Source organism: Opisthocomus hoazin, chromosome 4 (genome assembly GCF_030867145.1).
Source record: "Opisthocomus hoazin isolate bOpiHoa1 chromosome 4, bOpiHoa1.hap1, whole genome shotgun sequence".
NCBI classification, from domain to species: Eukaryota; Metazoa; Chordata; class Aves; order Opisthocomiformes; family Opisthocomidae; genus Opisthocomus; species Opisthocomus hoazin.
The window spans coordinates 26,750,009-26,770,456 of record NC_134417.1 but is presented as its reverse complement, the minus strand read 5'-3'; the positions used below and the strand labels follow the sequence as shown (position 1 = coordinate 26,770,456).

Sequence of the window (20,448 nt, the reverse complement as noted above, 5' to 3'; positions counted from 1 at the left end):
CTAGTCTCCTACACCTCTGTAACATTTCTAAAGAATCAATTACTTCTCCCACAGCTTCTCAGACTGACTCAAAATGACAAGCAGTTTAATGTCCCAAAACAGACATTAAAGAGGAAATACAGCAAGGGGAATACTTGTGACACCAAGGCCAGAGGAGCTAAACTAATCTTCAGAGGCAGCGAAGGGCTTGAAAAGGAAGAGGAAAAATATTTCTAACGAGATATAGGTGTAAAAAGCACATGGAAAGACTGGGGAGTTGGGAAAGAGCAGAGTGAGTCACACAATACCTGAAGATTTCCCCAAGAGCCTAACCCGAGGCACTGCCCTTGCAATGAAAACCAGGTTCTTTATGTCATGTTTACACAGAAAAAGCAGGGCCTGAAACTACAGCTTCTGTGCATTGAAACCCAGCTAAGTGGTGGTCCCTGCCCCACGGCCCCTCTCCTCCCTCCCTGCCAGGTTAGCTCACACCTCTAAACACCAGCTGGAAAAAAACAGCTTCTGCCAGTTCAGCTTCCTGAAGCAGCTCTTGACAGTGAAGTGTCAGGGCAGGAGGAAGGCAAGGTCGGGGCAGCAGCGAGGGGAAACAACCTCTTTTACAACAACTTGACACCCTGAACCCACATCCTGGTTACTTCTGCTACGCAATTTACTGTTCAGCAGATGAGCTGCGATACGTGCACCTCGGCGAGAAGTAAAAACACTTTCGCAGCCTCAGTCGTCCCGCTGGAATAAATTAATGTATTTTTTACTTTCGAGCAAAGCAGCTGTGAGCGCAAGTACAGCTGGGTGTCGTGGTCGAGGAGGGAATGTGCCATCTTGGAGGCCCGGTACCCCGCTCCCTCGCACTGCCTGCGCTCACCTGGCAGCCCTCAGCGAGCACCGGCGGGCAGCTCTGAACTAGCTGGTTGGCTTTAGCTAATTTCACTGCACAGAACACCCAGCTTGTCAGAAAAAGTACTCTCACCCTCCTCCACAGGGTTTTATTTTACTTGTTTGTTTGCTACGATATAGCGGGCTATAAACACCAGCAGCAAACGCCACAAAAACACACGTCTCTCGGCTTCAAGAGGAATCGCCAACCTAGCTGCATAAACCAACCCCGTTTCCATTTGGTCAGCTGACAAGGTGCTGGGTTTTTATTAGGACAGTACCCAGGGGGGCTGTGGAATTAGGATTGCCCCCCTTTTTTTCTTCTTTAGCTCAGTGAAGCTGTGGAGGAAGCAAAGTCTGCGGAGAGTTAATCTAAGAGTGAGACAGAAAACTTTTAACTGCAGTGTTTCCAGTGCCCAGAAAAAGCAGAAGACAAGCAGGGTACACAGCAGACAGCTACGCCAGCTACCAGGGTGGACACAGAGCGAAACAGGACACCCTGCGCTAGAGGACTTTTAAAACTTGTACGTTGATGCAAAGTAATTTAGTGCAAACAAATTAAATGTCAATCTACTGGATCCTCTGCATATAGATGAGCCTTAAGAAAAGACAGGCTTCAGTCTGTGGCAGACTGGTTAGAGCTATTTTTGATGAGCTTGGAAAGAAACCTACTCTGTGACTCTAAATCCAAAGCAGGAAGCTATACATATGGCAAATTTCCTGATGATACCTGGTCTAACTTTAGACGGTATTACTCACTGCAGATTAGCGCTTTTTACACTGCGTCCAGTAACCAAAATGTTCTACCGTAACTGGTTTTTCATCTCCTTTCTAAAGAAGGTACAACATACTCCACTAAAAGAGCCACCACAATACGTGTATTTACCATAATAAAGGTTTCCTAAAGATTTCAGATAAATGTTTTAACACAAAAATTCAGAATTATTAGGACATTTTTCTTTCTCCTAGTCTGAAAGCGTTCCTGCTGCAGGTGTTTCTCAAAGGCAGAGAATACCAGGACCATCTGAGAGGCAAAGGACTCTGTGACACTTCTTCATGACCCTGGCACTGCTCTCATGCTGACTGCTACCACATCTGCATCTATGCAAGGCTGATAGTCTGGCGGTGAGTTTTTGAACAGCCGGAAATATGTACCTCTCAAACCATTTCCTCAGGTTTTCTTAAAAAAATCCCCCAATCCATAGGACTAATAATAAGCTGTTAAACAGTGCATCTGTTAAAATAACATTTTCATGAAGCTTTCGTCCACAGAGTGCAAATTTATTTACTAGTAATTTGTTGACGGGGCCAACAACTGCTAAATCAAAGCAAATTTCCCACTGTGCCTCTTGAAACTTTTCGCTGCCCTCCAGGCTTCAGTGGAATAGCAGTCTGCATTTTGTACTTTCCTGTATTTCATTCCTGCGACAATGGCATCTGAATGTAACATAAAATCGAAATGAACTATTACCAACTTTTGCTGTGCTAAGTCTTATGCAAACATTTTATGCCCAATATCACATTGAGGATTTTTATTGCTGCATTTAAAGACTAGGACTTCACTTGCGAGTGTCTGTGCACGCGTGTTTGTGTAGAAATACATGTACCTGACATATATCTCTCATCTGACTGACTAGCAGACTAAATCAAAAGACATATGACCTAAGAAAGCTGACTGGTAAGTAAATTTCTTCTAACATTTAGACATTTAATCAGCATCTTAGTTAGAATGCCCCTCTTCCCAGACACTGCATCTCTTAACTGAATGGCAGGAGAGGGATTATAGTAGCCACACAGGCCTTGTCACGGAGAAAGAATTAGGCTGCATTTACTTGTGCCATTTGAGGTAGAATAATTGTGTCCCTTCTGAGAAGACAAAGCAAGGACCCTTTCTTGGAAAACATTTATTTATATACATAAAATCCTGCCTTGGAAGAAATATATATCTAATTTCATGTATATTTAAGAGTACCAACTGGATCTTGTCACAACACAAAGAAAGAAAAATTTCTTCCTTGCAAGGCAGTCCAAGGGAGCGGTCACTTGTGACCACTGCTTGAACGTGTCATCACATATTCAGGCACTGCATAGAGTTCAGTGTTCCTAGAATATGGCAATACATTTTCTCCTGATTCCAAACAGAAGATGCGGGCTGTACACTTCGGTGCAAAATTTTTATTTTATGTAGGAGAAAGCAGACAGGGAATAATATCACATTAAGTTAGACAGGCAAGAGTGGCTCGCAACAGACCCCATCTGAGGCACATCCTGCTACAGGCACCTTACACAGCGCTAGGGAAAATCTCGAACTGGAAAATATTCAAATGAAAAAGTATGCATGAAAAATTGGCACATTTATAGGTGTTTGGAAGCCAGTGTTGTACTGGGAGGCCAGAGTAACTTCACAGCTGGGGAATTCATAGCAGTGACGACTCCTGCAAAGACTTACCAACTCCCTGCCAGCTCTGCCCACTGACTGGAGATTTTCCATATGCAAAAGGCTTTTTATAACATCTTGAACTTTGCATTTGACCTCTGTTTTGAAATGTCTTTTTCCTACTCAGTCACCCAATAGATTTTGCCAACAAGTAGGTGTTTGTGTCACAGGACAAATTAGATCATTTTAAGTAATTATATGACACTTCTCAGTTCCTTTTTCTCTGTTGTAGCTATGGATAATACTTTGAGATCTATTGGAATAGCAAGACTATTATTTTTTCTCCTTTACTGAACTGCTCAGCACTGAAGAAAACTGCTTGTGTCCAGTCAAAATACTACCAAATTACAGATGAGTTCTGCTTCAACTTCTGGTTTTGCTTCTATGAAAAGCACAAGATTAATTCAAACTATTTCAGATTCTTTCCCCAGACAGACTTGCTCTGCTAGCAAGTGTCCTTCAGTTTGCATCACAGCTGTAATGCTCATTCTAAAAAAGTGTATTTCCATGTCTCTCAATCTTAGAATAAGATGTTTTCTTGCACCACAGTTGCTCATAAATTAAGGAAGTAGTCTCATCTTCAGCACAGAAGAGTCTTCCAACCAAAAGTAGACTGCTGCATGATTTCTGCGAAGTAGTTCAGAAATTCAAGAAAATAATAGTATGTTTTTGCCACAGTAAATAAGAATCAAACTCAGACTGAAAAGCTTCAGTTATTAGAGATTAACAGCCTTTGTAATATGTCAAAAGTTTCTCTTCTTTTCTACCTTCCCTCAATATGTAAAGAATTGAAAGTCAGTTTTTTAAACTTAATTCTTCAAAAAGACAGTGTACACTGAACTCTGGAGGACACCACTGCAATCAATATTTACCATGGGATGGTCATTACCTCAGAACCAGACTAAAGCATTACAGGATTGAGGAAGATCAAATAATCACAAAGCGTGAGTATGATTATATCCAGACTTTAAAACTGCATTATTTCTCTAAATAGAAGTCATATATTAAGATGGGATTAATTTAAGATGGGACTAACAAATCCAATAATAAATACAAAAATTATTTTACAGAATCATATTTACAATAGATACTCAAAATATTTTGAAAGCAAAATGTGGTTTCCACAATGAAAGAATTAGTGAAACAAGTTTTTGTATAATACCACTCCATTTCAATGGCAGATATAATATACACATCAAATGCTCAACCTCTGACGTGCTAACACAGCTTCACAGAGGTACTAAAAAAATGTTTCCTATTTTTTCACTTGGAACAATTTAAAATAACAATTCTTCCAGACGCTCTTGTCTAATAGAGACCTAAATACCAATCATGCTCAGATTCTTCTTCATCTTCTAGACAGTCTGTCTTGACTTCTCCATTCCCGACATTTGGCTCTGATCAATGTTGTCAATGAGCAGCTGTAGCCTTCAAATAGCAAACTGTCAGTGAGACCTCTTGCTCTTTTTCAGTTGGTGACATATTAGAATGTTTAATTCAAGCACGCTTATCTTTTTGTTAAAGAAACCTCCACCTTTTAAGATGGAAGAAAACTTAATTACGCTAATCTCATACTTTACACGTGTTTCGTGGCCTGTTTTCCTGTATTAGCAGACATCAGTTCAACAGTCTTCGAACGTGTTCCCACAGAGCGAGACCGCTGCCCACCCAAGGCGTTCCCCTGACATAATAAATAGTTGTCATTCCAGTCATCTACTGTCAGCCAAACAAGGACTGAAAACACCATCTGGGAGAATCACGACAGGACGGATGACCAGTCCTGGACATCCTAACAAAAAGCAGCAATGAATTTGATACAGCTGCACAATGCTGCAGTTCTTATCCTCTTTTTGCTCGTCCTCATCTCTCTCCTTTCATAGTTGCACACAATAAATCTAACCTTTTTGTTCTCAAAGTTCTGCTTCCATTTCATCTAGACGAAAGCCTTGCAGCTGGAGAAATCTTGAGAACTTTAATCTGCAGTGGGAAAGGCAGCAGTCGCACCAGGATTACAACCAGGGAGAAATTAATTATTCAGCCAACATAAATCTACAATTACTACTGTATGGGCAATTTAAAAAGTTTATGAACTTCACTTTTAGGGCAGTTTTAAGCAACCATTATGAAGTGGGAGCAAAAAGTTCCTCCAACAAACTCTCCAATCTCCTCCTTTGTTAAATCCAGTCTGCACTGACATGGCAAGGATTATAGGCTAAGCATCTTCTTCCTACAGTCAAGCACATGTCACTGATCTTAAACACATATCCAGGTAATAACAGATTTCATTTTAAATAGGACCATTCTTAGCTGTTAATAAATGTCTATTAAATATATTTTCAGGGTATGAAACCTTTACGGTTATTATCTGCTTTCAACTTAAAAAGAACAGTAACATTTTGGAGTCTGACCCCCTACTGTTTACACACGCACTATGACCAAGCATGCAGAATGTTTCTCCTCACACTTGATTCATTAAATGAGTATGTACACAAATTTCTTGTTCAGTGAAAAAAAGCAGCATTACTAACTCTGATGAAATCCAGATATAGTACTGGATAGTGCTTTGCAAGCTTCCCCTATTGATGTTTCAAAACCATCTAAATCCAGATAGTCAAATTCAGTCAGATTGGAATTCAGTTTTCAAGACACAATAAGAGGAGTTAAAGTCTGTACTTAAAAAAGCTGTATATAAAGTACCAAAACCTGACATCCATAAAATGAGTAATTAGTGCTCAATTCTCTCCTACAGCAGAATTTGAAACAGCACTTTCATCTTCTTGTACTAGCTAGCAAGCCCAATTCCATCCTAATGAACAATGATCTGGTTTCATGCACAAATACCAAGTATTAACTCCCGCAACAGCTAACAAATTTAACTTAAGCAGTTAAACATTTCAACTTTGTTGCTGGGAAAAATGAAAAGGAATTAAGTAGGTCTGGTGGAGACAGCAGAAGATATATTTATACTGAAGATAATCTATACTACTGTACTGAAGTGCTAATTTAAAATCACTTCTTTGCATATTGCTAGCATGTGGCTGTTGTAAGATGGAGACCCGCACAAGCTAACTCGACACATCTTTATTCAGTCTCAGAGTGCTGCAACAGCTACACAAGTCCTGGTACTTCAGCTAGTTCAAAGCAGCTTGCACATGCCACAGTCGCAGCGGTGACAGTGGTACAGGCATGCCTTAGTCTCCAAACTATCATAACCTGCTACAATTGTGCATTCTATTGCAGTATTTCTCCTCTTCTTAAGAAATATATCAAATGAGTATTAAGTCCATGATAGCCTCAGGCTGCTGTACAAACTGCTCTTTTTCTCAATTAAGAACTCACACGGCAAAGCAGGAGCTGGGTCCCTGCAAATCTTGAAGTACATTAACAAGGTTCACTGCAATTCCAAGAGAGATGCTGATACCCAAGACTTTGCAACTGTACTGTTACATCACGTCTCCGTCCAGCATAGGAATACTTCATGCTATGAAATGCACTAAGAGCCTGGGCACCTTGCTCACAGAGTAGCCATCTTTCCTGTCTCACTTCCGTCCCAAACACCAAACAGCTATTCTGTCGAGAGCTTTGGAAACAACACAACTGGAAACAAAAGGGGCTGATGGATACCTAAGAAAACTCCGAAACTTCTCTTTACAGCTGCTTCCATGCACACACACATATTATCATGTTGTCACTGCGTCTGTCTGGGCTGGTGGTGGCTTTCATTAGGAGGTCCTTGAGCAAGAGCAATCCAGCTGCAAGAGCAGTGGTGTCCATGATTTATTACACACACACACGTGCACAACACAGCCAGCCTCCGTAAGTCAGTTCAGTATATGGCTCCCTCTTGGTCCTCATTTCAACCTTTGTTTTCAGGCTGAAGCAGATATTCTTATCTTTACCGGAATGAATCAAGAAACAAATTAATTGATTTTGTTTTTCTGTATAAAGGTAGGGAAAAGACTTGGCTTATTTCACTTTTATTTTTTAAACTTTCCCTCAGATCTCACTTTAGACGGATGAGATCTTCAGTTTCTATTATTTGACAAACCAAGAAGTCAAGCTTTTTCTGTGCTGTGAGTAGTGTCCCACAATGCTATAAGTTCTGTTAATGAAAGAGGAAGACAGCAATAAGAAAGCCTGCACTTATGCCTCCCCTTTCAGGTACATGCCCCACAATCACCAGGTGCCTGACAGGTATGCACCAGGCAGTGAAGCCCACCCTTACTTTGGTCCCTTTGGAATTCAGCTGTAATTTAAAATAGCTCTGCTCTTTTCAAGTTCATGCAAATAAGAGATCATTAACATGTTTACTAATTCTAAGTGATTCAAAATGGTCTCAAATATTGAAAATTATCACATTTGAAACAGTGAGGTCGCACAACCGGGACAGGTCAAGGCAGCATTGGCCTTGTAGCTCCTACTGAAGTGCAGGGAACACTGATAACTCCCAAAGCAGCCCGCATCCTTCTCTAATTTATCGCGTAGAGCACCACAGCCAGAAAGTCAGAGGAAGAGCTGCCGAGCACTTTCGGAGCGCTGCCAGCACTACGGCACTGCTGGAGTTCCCTCCAGGCGTCCGTGCACCTGCGTATGCCCACGTGAATCTGGGGCCAGAGCCTTCAGAACCCAGATGCAAAGAGGTGCTCGCACAAACTCCTAAAGCACATCGAAGGGAACTGTGCTCCCCAGGACACAAGCATCTGCAGAGACACATTAGTAACGAAAGCTTTCCTGGAGTATTTTGACTCATTTTTTTTCCTATAAAGACAGTTTCATGAGACAGGCTCTTGAATTCTGACATTTGAATAAGATCTTGGATATTATGGCTTAATGACTGAAGTAGAGAAGGCAATGGTGATGCATTTTGAAACTGCTTACTGGGGAAGCTAGACTGTCTGGCAGCTCAGGGCCTGGGCATTAGCTCATTCCTACCACTAATTACTTCTCCCTACAAAATATTTACGTATTTGCTCCCTTTGAGCACTCATCATCTCTCTCTCTCTCTCTCTCTTTTTTTTCTGGTATCTCGCTAATTCTTGCTGCACAAAAATAATGCCTGTAGGTTCCTTCCAGTGGTGCGGAGTTGTTTAAGCTATAAGATTAAGGCAATCGTAAGATTGTTGTTCAGCTGGGGTATACACGCACTTTCTTCATTTGGTTCATTTGATTTCCACTCCTCATGTGGCCATACAGAGACATGGTAAAATGCAGACACACCCACTCCCATTTTAATTAATTTAATCTCCTTTTATTGTTCCCTACTCATCCCTCCTTACCTTGAAACGCCCCTCACTTCTAAGGGCAATTTTCTTGCAGTACAGCACTTTAATTCAAGAAAGATCAGGAGGTCTTACATGTTTTATTAATGCGACTTTGAAAGTCAAACCCAAAAACACTTAAGTAGATCTTCTGGGGCACTTTTATGAAGAGAATAAAAGCCCCCTATGTTCCCTAATTTAACTTTTCTTTCCTTATTTAAATCAGAAAACATTACGCATACTCACCTCCAGCCTCCACACTACTGCTCTGTTCACATCCCCAGCCTCTTAAAAGTTAGTCTCCTGGATCAAAAGCAGCAGTTTCCAGAAGATTTTAGTCTTCCAGGGCACGTATTTAACTCTCAAGACCAGAAAATCAGAGAGAAGAAAGAGTACTGCCTCAGGAACCCATGCTGCAACACCTGCAGCAGTTAAATTGCAAGCAATAGATCGCTTGCAGTGAGTCTCCTTTATGTTTCTCAAGAGAAGACAAATTATACCAAGTTTTCATGTCTTGCCATTAGCTCCCTACACAGAAAGACTCCTATTGGCAAAGAAAGGGAACAGCAAGTTCCCCTTCCAGAGAAGCAGGTGAGCACAGAGATTATATTCAGCTTCTCCCGCTCACACAGTACCACAGAGCAGGGCTGGAAGCTCTGGGGGTTAATTCGGTTAAATGGCTACGTGCTCGGGTCTCCGGAAACTGCCAGGCAGATCACCTCCAGCTCCAGAAATTACTGAGGAAGGGCCAGACTCACAGGTCACGCACGTGATGAATTCCTGACATCCACAGTGAGCTCAGCTGTCAAATCAGCCACCAGGCCAGGGAGTTCACTTAATGAGAAACCAGCTGTGCTCCTCACCCTTGTCACCTGATGTCTAACAGCTGGCCACCTTCTCACACTCCTGCCTTGTAATTTAGATCACTCTTCAAAAATTCTGTTTCACAACAAAATGCTGAAAGAATTCATTTAAAATATGACAAACAGTAGCACAGCGCTTGCCCCAGGTTCAAATCAGGGTTTCTCACAGCGATGGAGACATGTCAGTAGCATTATTTTGGCATGAAAGACGACCACTAAGATTCACGGTACCAGTGTGAAGTCAGCACTGATGCTGCTGGGTCTTTGGTGCCATTACTTTCTTGATAACCACATTAAGAAACGAAATTGAAGACTGCTAAGCCCAGCAAGCAGGTGATGGTGTTACATCAAATAATGGAAGGCACACAGTTAACAATGTTGTGTCCAACAGAAAAAAAAAGGAGCAGTTGCACCTGGAGGAGGAGAGGGGGCCTATAAAGTTCTATTTTCAGTTGTGTTACTGACTTGTATCAGATCAGCCAAGGGACATAAGCAGAAATTTAAGCCTGTAAAATGATCTGAAAACACCTGTTCACAGAGGTATAATATGTTTTCGTGACACACTTTCGAAATACTTTGAACCAGAAGCACAGCGAGGTCAACTTAAAGCCACTGTGACAGACAAAATGCAAAGTTTTCAATTTGTACATAAAAGAAAAAAATCTCAATCAAACAGTGTTTGTCACAAAATTCTATTTAGCTCTCCTATCCGTTGGGAGTGCTGGGAAACCCAGTAACAAAACATTCCAGTAAAAAAACCTCTCTTCACTATAATAGGTTTGAGGTTACAGCCTTTCATATTATTCATCAACATGATTTTCATCTCCCTTCACAGTCAGGTTTTTCTTAATAAGAGACGCACAACCCACATGCCAAAAAAGCTTTTAAAAGCTACATTTGAAACAACTAATTCCAATATGCAGCTGGATACACTTTCTTTTGGCTCTTCTGCCATGGCATCATGATGTTTATGAGAAGCCGCTACCTCAATTGTCAGTCTTGAAAGTTTACACAAACACTTTAGAATATTCAAACTCCAACTCTTGCAACTTAAAGTGTGGAGTGCAAAACCCAACACATCCCAAGAGATACTCTAACTTACTCAGAGTATTTTTCTAGTCCTCATACGCAGAGCAGCAGCACGAACCAGTACACAGCTATTGACTGCTGTATGTCACTACCAGGCAGACTAGCACTATTCTTTACAAGGAGGCAGCTAAGTTAGATAAAAGTTGCTTTTTTAAAAAAACATGTTTTTTAAAAATAAAACTATTAACAAAATTTGTATCTCAAAGCCTGAGAATATAATCTATCACCTTAATAAGATAACTAAAATAAGAGATTAGAAATGGCACATACTTGCCTCTGAAGGTTAAAGAGCAATACAGTGACTGAATCAGTAACATCAAGGCACCAGCTCCTACCAGAGCCCCTAGGACAGAGCCTTTGAGTAGATTTCTGTGAGAGCACCAACACTCTAGCAAAGAATACCTTACAGGATGGCAGGTTCATTCTCTTTGAATATCTTAGCTTGATCAAGTAGAATTACCTCCAATTCTTGTCTATTGTGGTCTAATTCAAGTTAGAACTGGAGTCTGAGTACTTGACCTCACCACAGACCACGTGGCCATGGAATCCAGATCTCAGGAAGAGACTCCTGATAAGAGAGCCTCCATCACAAAACCTACCTCCAAAGTCCCAGAAGCGTCTCTCAAATCAATTCACCCTCCAGGGGCTTAAAATGTTGCATACAATTAGTTCTAGATGCAAATCATTCAATAACTTCTAACAAATGTAGTTACATTATTTGGCCTCTTATTTAGTTTTTTTGTTCTGCTTTTATTTACAGTTATGATATCCACACAAAAACAGGGCAAGAAAAAACCTCAAGAAATTAGTAATTGATAGTAAATACCATTCTCCTTTTCAGAAACAATATAAAATAAAAATAATGTCCATCAGTACATCAGGATACATAATTGCTAAAATAAACACTAAAGCAAAAAAGAATTCAGATTGATGATTTAAATGTTTGTCAATTTAAACCATCACAGAAAGTGCTTATTTAAAGTACTGATTGAAATAATTCCATCCTGGAGGCAGGAGATTGCTCCTGCCCTCAAAGTATAAAAATAATATCACCATTAACCTCTGCAACAATTTTCTAATTGCCAAAGATTACAAATCTTTCATGCAACATTCACCCACAGAGAATTCAATCACTCTACTCTGCCTTCCAAAACCGCTACTGTAATAGTAGCTATAAAAGCAAGCCCCTTTTAAAAAAAGTCAGACTTATGTGATGTATTTTATATGAAAGCATAAAACATCTTGCAAAATGAAAAAATCTGTCATACCAATCTCTTTGTAAACTAATGCAGCACCTCACATTACCATCCTATGCATGAAACATAAGTAAGAAGAGGGGCTGCATGGAGCTCTCCTCTGACACGTCGATGCCAATTGGCACTATGAAACAGGCAGCTGGTCCTACATTTTGTTCTCTAAGTCCAGAGCAATAAGGACTGTCAATAGCTGCCAGCAAACCAGTGACCATCAGTAGAAACAAAGCGGGCAAAGTTTAGTTTTCAGAGCATCCAGAGTTACAAAACTGTTCGTGCGCTTTCAACAGCCATAAAGAAACGCTGCCAAAATGCGCACTCATGCTCTCTGTTTCTCTCAAACATGCACAGAGAGAGATAAAACAGTATTCATCCTAAACCACGGAAATAACCCTTACTATACATCTCTTGGGTGTTGGACCTCCAGCACTGTATAAACAATGGCACATGAGTAGTCTTCCTGTGGCTGCCTGGTGAACTTGCTAGGACAGTTTGATATTAAACATGTCCAGTCTTACAGCAATCTAAAATTAAGGCAAGCTATGATGCAAACCCACATGCTATTCTCCCTTTCCTCCCTTACTCACATTCTTGTCTTCAAGTCCCAAGCTCCACTTCTCGTTTCCCTCACCTCCTTTCTGCACTGGAGTCCCTGTGCCTTGTTACTCCAGTAAGAACACTGGATGCTTTCAACTGCATGGCCAGAAAGGGTAGCAATGGCCTTTTTTCAAGCAGTTAGTAAAAATTTACTTTCCTTGTCCTGCTTCAGAGTTCATCTCCAAGCACATAGTGCAAGGCCGCCCACCTTCACCTCTCTCCAGCGGGAATCCCAGCAGCATCCTGCCCACAGACAAGTGGGCTTAGTCCTCCCATCAGCAGCTGTGATCCCGTGTGCCAAGCATCACGATCCCTGTATCAAGTGGTCGTTATCATAGGCATTTCACAACCAAATCTTGTTCAATCTCATTTATAGGAGAACATGAGTTATAACAAAACCATCTACATTCACGACTTTGGTCAGTTTGGTGTCTCCCAGTTAACACCACTTTGGGGGAAATGAGATTGTCTCCTTCCCAGTGTTGCTGCTTCTCTCCTCCTTGTGAACTAGAGACTGCCTGTATCTATTCTGTAGTTATTTTTCTACTTCTTCCTGTGTGATTTTCCTTTTCTTCCATACCAATAAAGGCCCAAACTTAGGATGATCAGGAGTAAATATCTAACGAATATACTAGCTTTGTTCAGTGGGATCATCCAGACTCTTGTCCAACTTGCCCCGCTTCTCAGCAGAAATAAACCCATTGTAACCGCATCACATATATATCAGATTAAAAAAAAAAAAGCACATTAAAAGCACTATCACTATCCTACATAGTGTCCTATACATCTTTAAAAAGACCTAGGTAATTAAAAAAAAACACCTAGAAAAATCAGAAACAAACATTCACACTCAAATGCAGGAAAGTAGATGAAAGCTCAGGGCTACAAGCATTAAGAAAACGAAGACGACGCGCATGTTTGTCCTCCCCTTCCTCCTACTCCCACAATGAGTTTCCATTCCTGAAGCACACCCCCTCGGACAGACATTTTATTTAATGCTGATCACAATCAGCTATTTCAATACCTCAGCTTCAGCGTGTGTTTGGAGGAAATGCACTTTTCAGGGAAAGTTTAGGCAGTTCTGAGGTGCAGTCCATGTGTAGACTACCTGCAAATCAATCATGTTCCCATTTAAAATGCAAGTTTAAAGAAGTGCAAGTGAGCCGTGGCACACCAGAGAACTCTATTATGGGCCACGCATTGTCACTTATCAGAATGTTTCATGCCCTCCAGCAGTTTTCTATCTCATAGAGAATGAAAAAGTAAAGAGGTTTATTACATTAAAAAGCATATTGATTGAAAGCAGTACTGCACGACAGTTTCAGCTACTGTACCAGAACTTAATAAAATCAAATGTTTACCCCTGAAGGGGACTTTGAAAAAAACCAGGCTTTTTCAACATTTATGACAATGAGAAAATTTGCAAGGGATAACACTTTATCGCTGAAAGTAAATGCAAATAAATGTTCATTTCTCCAGGGAAGCTTTGAGGTTTGGCGACATGACGTGCTACGGATAATTGTGCTGTGGTTTAGCAGTTAAAACACGTACTTTGATTGTCTGGCAGGAGATGTCAGCTGCTCGCACAGCTGTGAAGCAGACAAGGTCGGAGATGATGAGAGCCGGCAATGTTTCAGCACCATAATCAATTTGTATCGGCAGCAGTAGGATTGGTCGCCCGTGCTGCCACGCAGCTCTCGGAAGTTCGTTATGGCACCCAACCGAAAGAACGACGCTTCTTCCGCTCCCCGCGCCCGCTTCGCTTACCACATGACAGCTCGGACCCTGCTCTGCCCGGAGCCCAAGCCCCGCTCAGTGCCATACGTAACCGCCCAACATCTACTTCTCTGGAATTACTTTTCTACAACAGTAGAAAGAAAGGTAGATTTTTCCAATGAGATTATTTTATGGCCTGCAAATTACTCTAGACCTGAAAGTAGTCTTAAGAAGTACTTTCTCTTCTTTTTATTTGTTGAATGTGATCAAGATAGCTGACTTACACCAGATCAGGAACAGCTTTGCCATCTAAGTATCAGGCCTTATGGCATAAATGGGCAGTTATTTAAACTACAACTTACACACTCTCACCAGTCTCCCCTACTTATCCTGACTTGAGCATTTATTAGTATTCTAGCATCTGCAAATTTGCTTTTTTTAAAGCTATGCTGCTTTCAAATGAAATCTCTACATTTGGCAGCAAGTTTTAAACTGCTGGAACAAAAACGCTAGCTGAAGTGTTTAACGCTAGCTGAACAACAGGAGCAACCGCACACAAGCAGCCCAAAAGAAAGAAATTTTCCAGCTTGTTGGAATTGCTGATTCTGCACACAACCTACAACAGCCTGGAGACCACGAGCTGTCTGTACGTACATCTTTGTCAGGATGGAAGCATCCTTCTGGACTTGCCTTATCTGTCATCTTTTTTGTTTTATTACCTTCAGGGTGAACTGAAACTCTACAGGGCTAATAAAGACAAAGGGTCATTAAATCTTCATGACCTTCTTTTACATGGAAGATCTCTTGGGCTGGCCATGAGTCAGAGAAACTGGTCGGTCCAGCTGGACTGGTATCTCCTAACAGAGTCACTGATGGTGAACTTTGATGATATAATGTGAACCTGACTAGGAAGTCAGCCGAAGGGAACTTGTAGTTATAAGAGCTGTTTTAAAGAAAAAAGAGCCTCACTCATACCTGCTCCCTATTTCAGAAGGTGGTGGCACAGGGCATACATTCCCAAACTTGTTACAGAGGTTTTCAAACTGGGGCATGCACGCACACTGGTAGGAACATGCAGGTCATTTTAATCAGCACGGATGTGCCACATGGTATGAGCAGCAACAGCTCCTATTACTGCTTGTCTTCGGTGTCCTGCCCGAGATGCAGGCTGAGCACCCCAGCCAAGGCAGCTGCTGCTGACACACACCACCGCGCAGCTCCCCTGGGCCTGCCTGGGTCCCAGCACACGTGAGGACCTAAAGACCCAAGGGCTGGCAGGGGCCAAACAGGGCACAGCTTGCTGAGGTAGAGCACCCCTTAAACGGATGGAGGTGTAAGGTTCATGGGATCCTCAGGTACAGAAGTACGGTCACAAAATTGCCTGGACAGGAGCAGACATGGGCATGTGGGTGAGGAGGCTTGTTTTGTGGGGGCACAGAGTAGGGAGGATGGCAGTAGGGTCCAACGGTGGGTGGGCTCACTTAAACTATAAGGTTTTAACAAATACTGCAGTGAAGTGAAGCTAGAGCTGTACGGCTTTCTGTGCATAATTATAGCAGTTGCTGCCCTTAAATTAGTTTTGGGAACTCTTGTTTCAAGGGCATAGACTCAAACCAAAGGGTACTACAGAAGGAGTACATGAGCATTTTGTTTCTTTTCCTAGATCTGTCAGTATCTACACTGTGCTTAAAGCAAAGAGCAAGTCCTGAACCTCAAGACCCAAGAAACATTAGTGCCAGATGCCTCTGGACTGCCTTTCTGGTCACAAAAACCTGAACGATCTCATGCATGACCGTTTCTGAAGAGATCAGCGCGTTCAAAGGCTCCTGGGGATAGGGGAAAGGTGCAGCACTGCCTGTAGTTTCACTTCACCTCAGCAATACGTATGTGCTGAGGAAGCCACGTGAAGGGGGACAGGGCTGAAGGGTCCTGAGAGCAAGAGAGAACACAGAGGTGCCAGCTGCAGTGCATGGGAACCCAGCAACTCGTACGGGGCCTTCCTACGGGGCCAAGACTGCTGTAGAAAATTGTCATCACCGGCAAAAACTAGACAGCAGCAAAATGAAGCATCCATTTTCAGGACGTGGTTCAGTAGGCATGGTGGTGTTGGGGTGATGGTTGGACTTGATGATCCTGATGACCTCTGTCTTTTCCAACCTTAATGATTCTATGATTCTATATGCTAGGAGATTGTTTAAAAAGTGAAACTGCCAAAAGCCAAAACTCAGTTTTAAGGAACAATTTACACCATAAATATTTAGATTTCTAACAACGGGGAGGAAGGACAAATACTGCTCTGGTCCAGAAGAGCTACTGAGAGCCTGACATTCAAGACAGTGCTAGAGCAATCTGCCATTTTAACTAAACCCACATGACAGAAGAATACGAATTTTCTTTCTCTCACACTATTAAACACAAAAATGTCCAAGTTCCTGACCTACAGAAAGGAAGGAATCAATCAAAATCCTACTTCCCCAAAACTGTATTTAAATATTTTTCTTATAGATCCAGGCTGCACACCAGGTTAAGCAGGACTAGCCAACAAGCCTTCACCATTGCCTCTGTTGCGTGGTAAGCAGTATCAGTAGTACAAATCAGCACATTTTTAAGCAGTTTAAGATGTTGCTCACTTCTGAGCATTGATCCATCTTTAGGGATTGCTTATGTATCTAAGGGCACGGCCCCAGGAGCGCGACTGCAGGGTATCAAGTTAAAAGCATCAGGCACTCTCACAACTGCGGTCAGAACATTCCTGTTTGGTAGCTGTGAAATATCCTCCCCATCCATGGTGACCGATAGCTGCCGAGCATCGACCCCTGAGCAGGAGCACGCACACAAACACTTCCTATGGAACAGTCCGAGTTATTTAAGTTCACAGAGAAACTTCAATGATTTTCATAATCTGAAAGTATCTAAGAATCAAAAGTGATGTAATTAAGCCACTGGCAATCAGTTGGCTGCCTGTGTGCCCAAACACGGAAGCACCGATTCAAGCTAAGCTGGCACACTACATTGAAAATTAATTGACTTTTTGAGTTTTATAAAAATTGAAAAAGATTCATTTCTACACTCGATGATACAGCTGTGAATGGCAGCGATAAGAGTTGCTACTTCCAATTACATATTTTTACACCATTTTAATCAATTTTAAGTCACAGTTTTGTGACTTCAATAAGCATATAGCGTAGACCTAAAATTTAATCAGCGTGGTTTTCTAGGGTGAAAATCATAACCCTGTAACACAATATCCAAGAATCAAAATTTGGATAAACTAAATGACAGAAATATTCCTATATATAATTTTGGCTTATATTTTAGGCTACTCATGTGGAATTCATAAGCAGATTCAAGACTTGCATATCAACATGACCTCACCTACGTAAATATTTATTCAAACATTTATGCACTTTGCAGAGGATTCTAGATTTGAAACTGAAGGAAATTACTATGAAAGGAAAACCATCCCAGCAGTTTCCTTCTAAAAACTGCACAGCCTCAAAGACTTCACCTTACAACCAGGCTATAACATCCACAAAAACTCAAAGCTGTTGTTTGATTTTTTCTTGTATTTTATAAAGTCCCAAGCCATTAATCCTTGATGGCGTTTACTTAAAAGTATGATAGATAAATGTACATCAGTAAGTTTGCTTAAGTAGTTCAGTATCAGAGGAACAGGTTTTGAATTAGAATTAGCAGATCTGGATAAATTTAGGAAAAAACCCAAAATTATTAGCTTTCTCTTCTTTCAACACAGCATAAACACCTTCTGCTATTAGGATCAGAAACTAAGAAAAAAAATCCAAATATCCCCAAAACATTTGGTAGAAGGCAAACATTATCTTCCAGCTGTCAATTATCATCTCCAATTAAATGGAATAAATTTCCTCCCATCAATGCCCGAAAAGATGCTCATCATCTTAGCCCAGCCTGCACCCAGGTGTGTTCACATCACCAGTTTGCCAAGGGGTTAAAAACCATGTTAACTGGTATGAACACAAGTGTCCAGCTGCTCTGCCAATGTCCTCATGTGTTTGGTAAATTTACGGTAATTTACCAGTTCCCCTTCACCGAGGAGTAAGTCATCTCAGAGTCGCTAAAGGAGAATACGCACATGAGCTATGACCATGGGACACCGCATTTCAGAAGCTCCCTTCCCAACCTAACCTCGCGGCAACTTGTTTGTCGCGGCGCGCCTGAAGAGGACAGCAAGTTCACCCCACTGAATCAGGGAGGAATTAATCATCCTTTCAAGTACCTGTATTTTAAATGCACAGCAGGCTCATTTAAACACAGCTGGCACAGTGCCCTCTTCTCCAGGCCTTACCTCAGCATTCATGTTTCCACAGTCTCAGACATTGCTAGTAAGGACTCTCACCATTATCTTCTGACCTTTCCCTCTTTTTTTGTCTTTGTAAGTTAATCAGTAACCAGAGATTTCTGCCAACAGTTCGTGCTACTGATTTCAAGGTCCTGTGGCACACAAAGCATTACATGACTCTGTATGTGGCTACAAACATTAGCCATTTATACAAAAAATTCCCTCCTTTCACATTTAAGCTCCCCAACCCTTCTCTACACTATGAATAAAAATGAAAAGGCGTATTTCGCATACTGCAACACTATAAACCAATTATATCATGCAAAATGCTCTTATCCACACCCAGAGACCGTAAGGAAGAAGCCTTGCCATGTTCCTCTGTAAGGAGGCTCAGAGAAACCAAGAGCAAGACGTTTTTTACGAGACAGTTACTGAGCTTTAATTTCTCACCGTCATTATCCGCATCAATTTACGACTGCAAACAAGCACAGGCAGCATAAAAGGTGCTGTCTATTACCATAATTATTTTTAAAGTCTTCACCTCATAGGGTTAGGAAAAAACAATGATACGCAACACAGCCATAACCATAAAACTGCAGATGGTAGCTGAGCTACTTTGTTCTTGTCTAATACTGAGATCTCATTAAACAAAGTGCTTAAACCTTAAATATTTGAGAACAGAACCCTTTAGTAAGTGCTAGTTAATGCAGTTAAATCATTCTGATTAAGCATCCATTCTTTTGTTTGCTCAGCTTTCAAGCTCATTGTTTGTTATTTCACATTTATTCAGTTTGTCACTTCTCCATCTTCCAGTCTAGGCAGCCCCAAAACTTCTAAATAAAGCATAAAAAAAAAGGGGGGGGGGGGGGGGGAAGCACTCAAGCCATCTTTAAGCCTTATGAAGAAGCTGATGAGAGAACAGACAAATACTATCTTCTCTTCTTTTTTGATCCTAAGTTAGATCGTCTTGAAGATTCTTTTGACCAAAGTCATTCAGTGAGACAACAGGCAGAAACTTTTCTTCATTCTTTCTAAGCCTACTTCTTTGCCCTCTACCTGTTCTGTATTATTATTATCCTTACTATTACTATTCAATCTTCAAGAAACAAGCTAACTTTTTATAAAGGAAGACTGCACTACACACCATGTATCGAGTTTTCTCTCTGAAATAGTATTGCCTTTAACAACTAATTGCAGCAGCACACCAGATTCTTAGCTGTAACAGAGAGTATTAATAATTATTTTTGCTTACTGCTTTTTCATCAAGCCAGCCACAAAATTTAAGTAAATGGCTGCCAACTTATTCAGGCTAAAATTGTAAGATGGAAGAGGAAATGACATAACAGAAAAGTAGAATTTATGCAAAATGTTGGCAAGGTTTAAGCAAAGCTCAGAAATCTTCATAAATTAGCACTACACAGTAATTCATACTACTTGAATCATGCTTCTCTACCCTTCCACTTCAACATGATATGGCAGGAAGTAATTAATGGAGACACACTCCCTTGTATATAGCTAGAAAGAATTAATCTAGCATCTCATTTGTGGTATTGTCTGTTTGGAAAAACAATTTTTCCCCATATAGAACAGTTTGTTTCACATGTAACTCCAGAGATTAGCAGCTCTTTGTTCTTTAAATACACATAAAGAAACTTAATGGGAGCCTGTACGGAAAATTTTCACAAGGGCTTTGCTACATATGTAGGTAAAGTGTTCCACAGTCATTTATCTTTTTAAAAAAATCAAAATTAAAATAAGATAGCCAAATAGAGACCTGAAATTCAGTATTATGTACTACGGTTTAAATAAAAGCATTAATTTTTGTTATTTCTTTTCCCTTCCTGCTTTTTTACTCAAAACTACAAAACCTGCTTAGATTAAAACCTGTTTTTCATAAATTATTTTTTGATATATGCACAGCACACAGTTCATGCCCTTCCAATCAGTTTTACATAAAAACTAAAGCTAGAAACTAGTTATGTCCTCAACGATTAGGCACCTATTTTTGCAGGAGTAAAGGCCGCTAAGAACATCTCGGGATTTC

The 20,448-nt window shown here is 40.9% G+C and overlaps 1 protein-coding gene across 1 annotated transcript in view; it reads right to left on the bottom strand.

Moving 5' to 3' along the window:
- PPM1L (protein phosphatase, Mg2+/Mn2+ dependent 1L) overlaps positions 1-18,482 on the bottom strand; it is a 108,664-nt gene extending 90,182 nt beyond the window's left edge. The window contains exon 1 of the mRNA XM_075418381.1: positions 18,411-18,482. Coding sequence (XP_075274496.1) covers positions 18,411-18,422 — 12 coding nt within the window. The 5' untranslated portion in view covers positions 18,423-18,482. The remainder of the gene's footprint in view (positions 1-18,410) is intronic.
- Between the last annotated feature and the right edge of the window lie 1,966 nt (positions 18,483-20,448).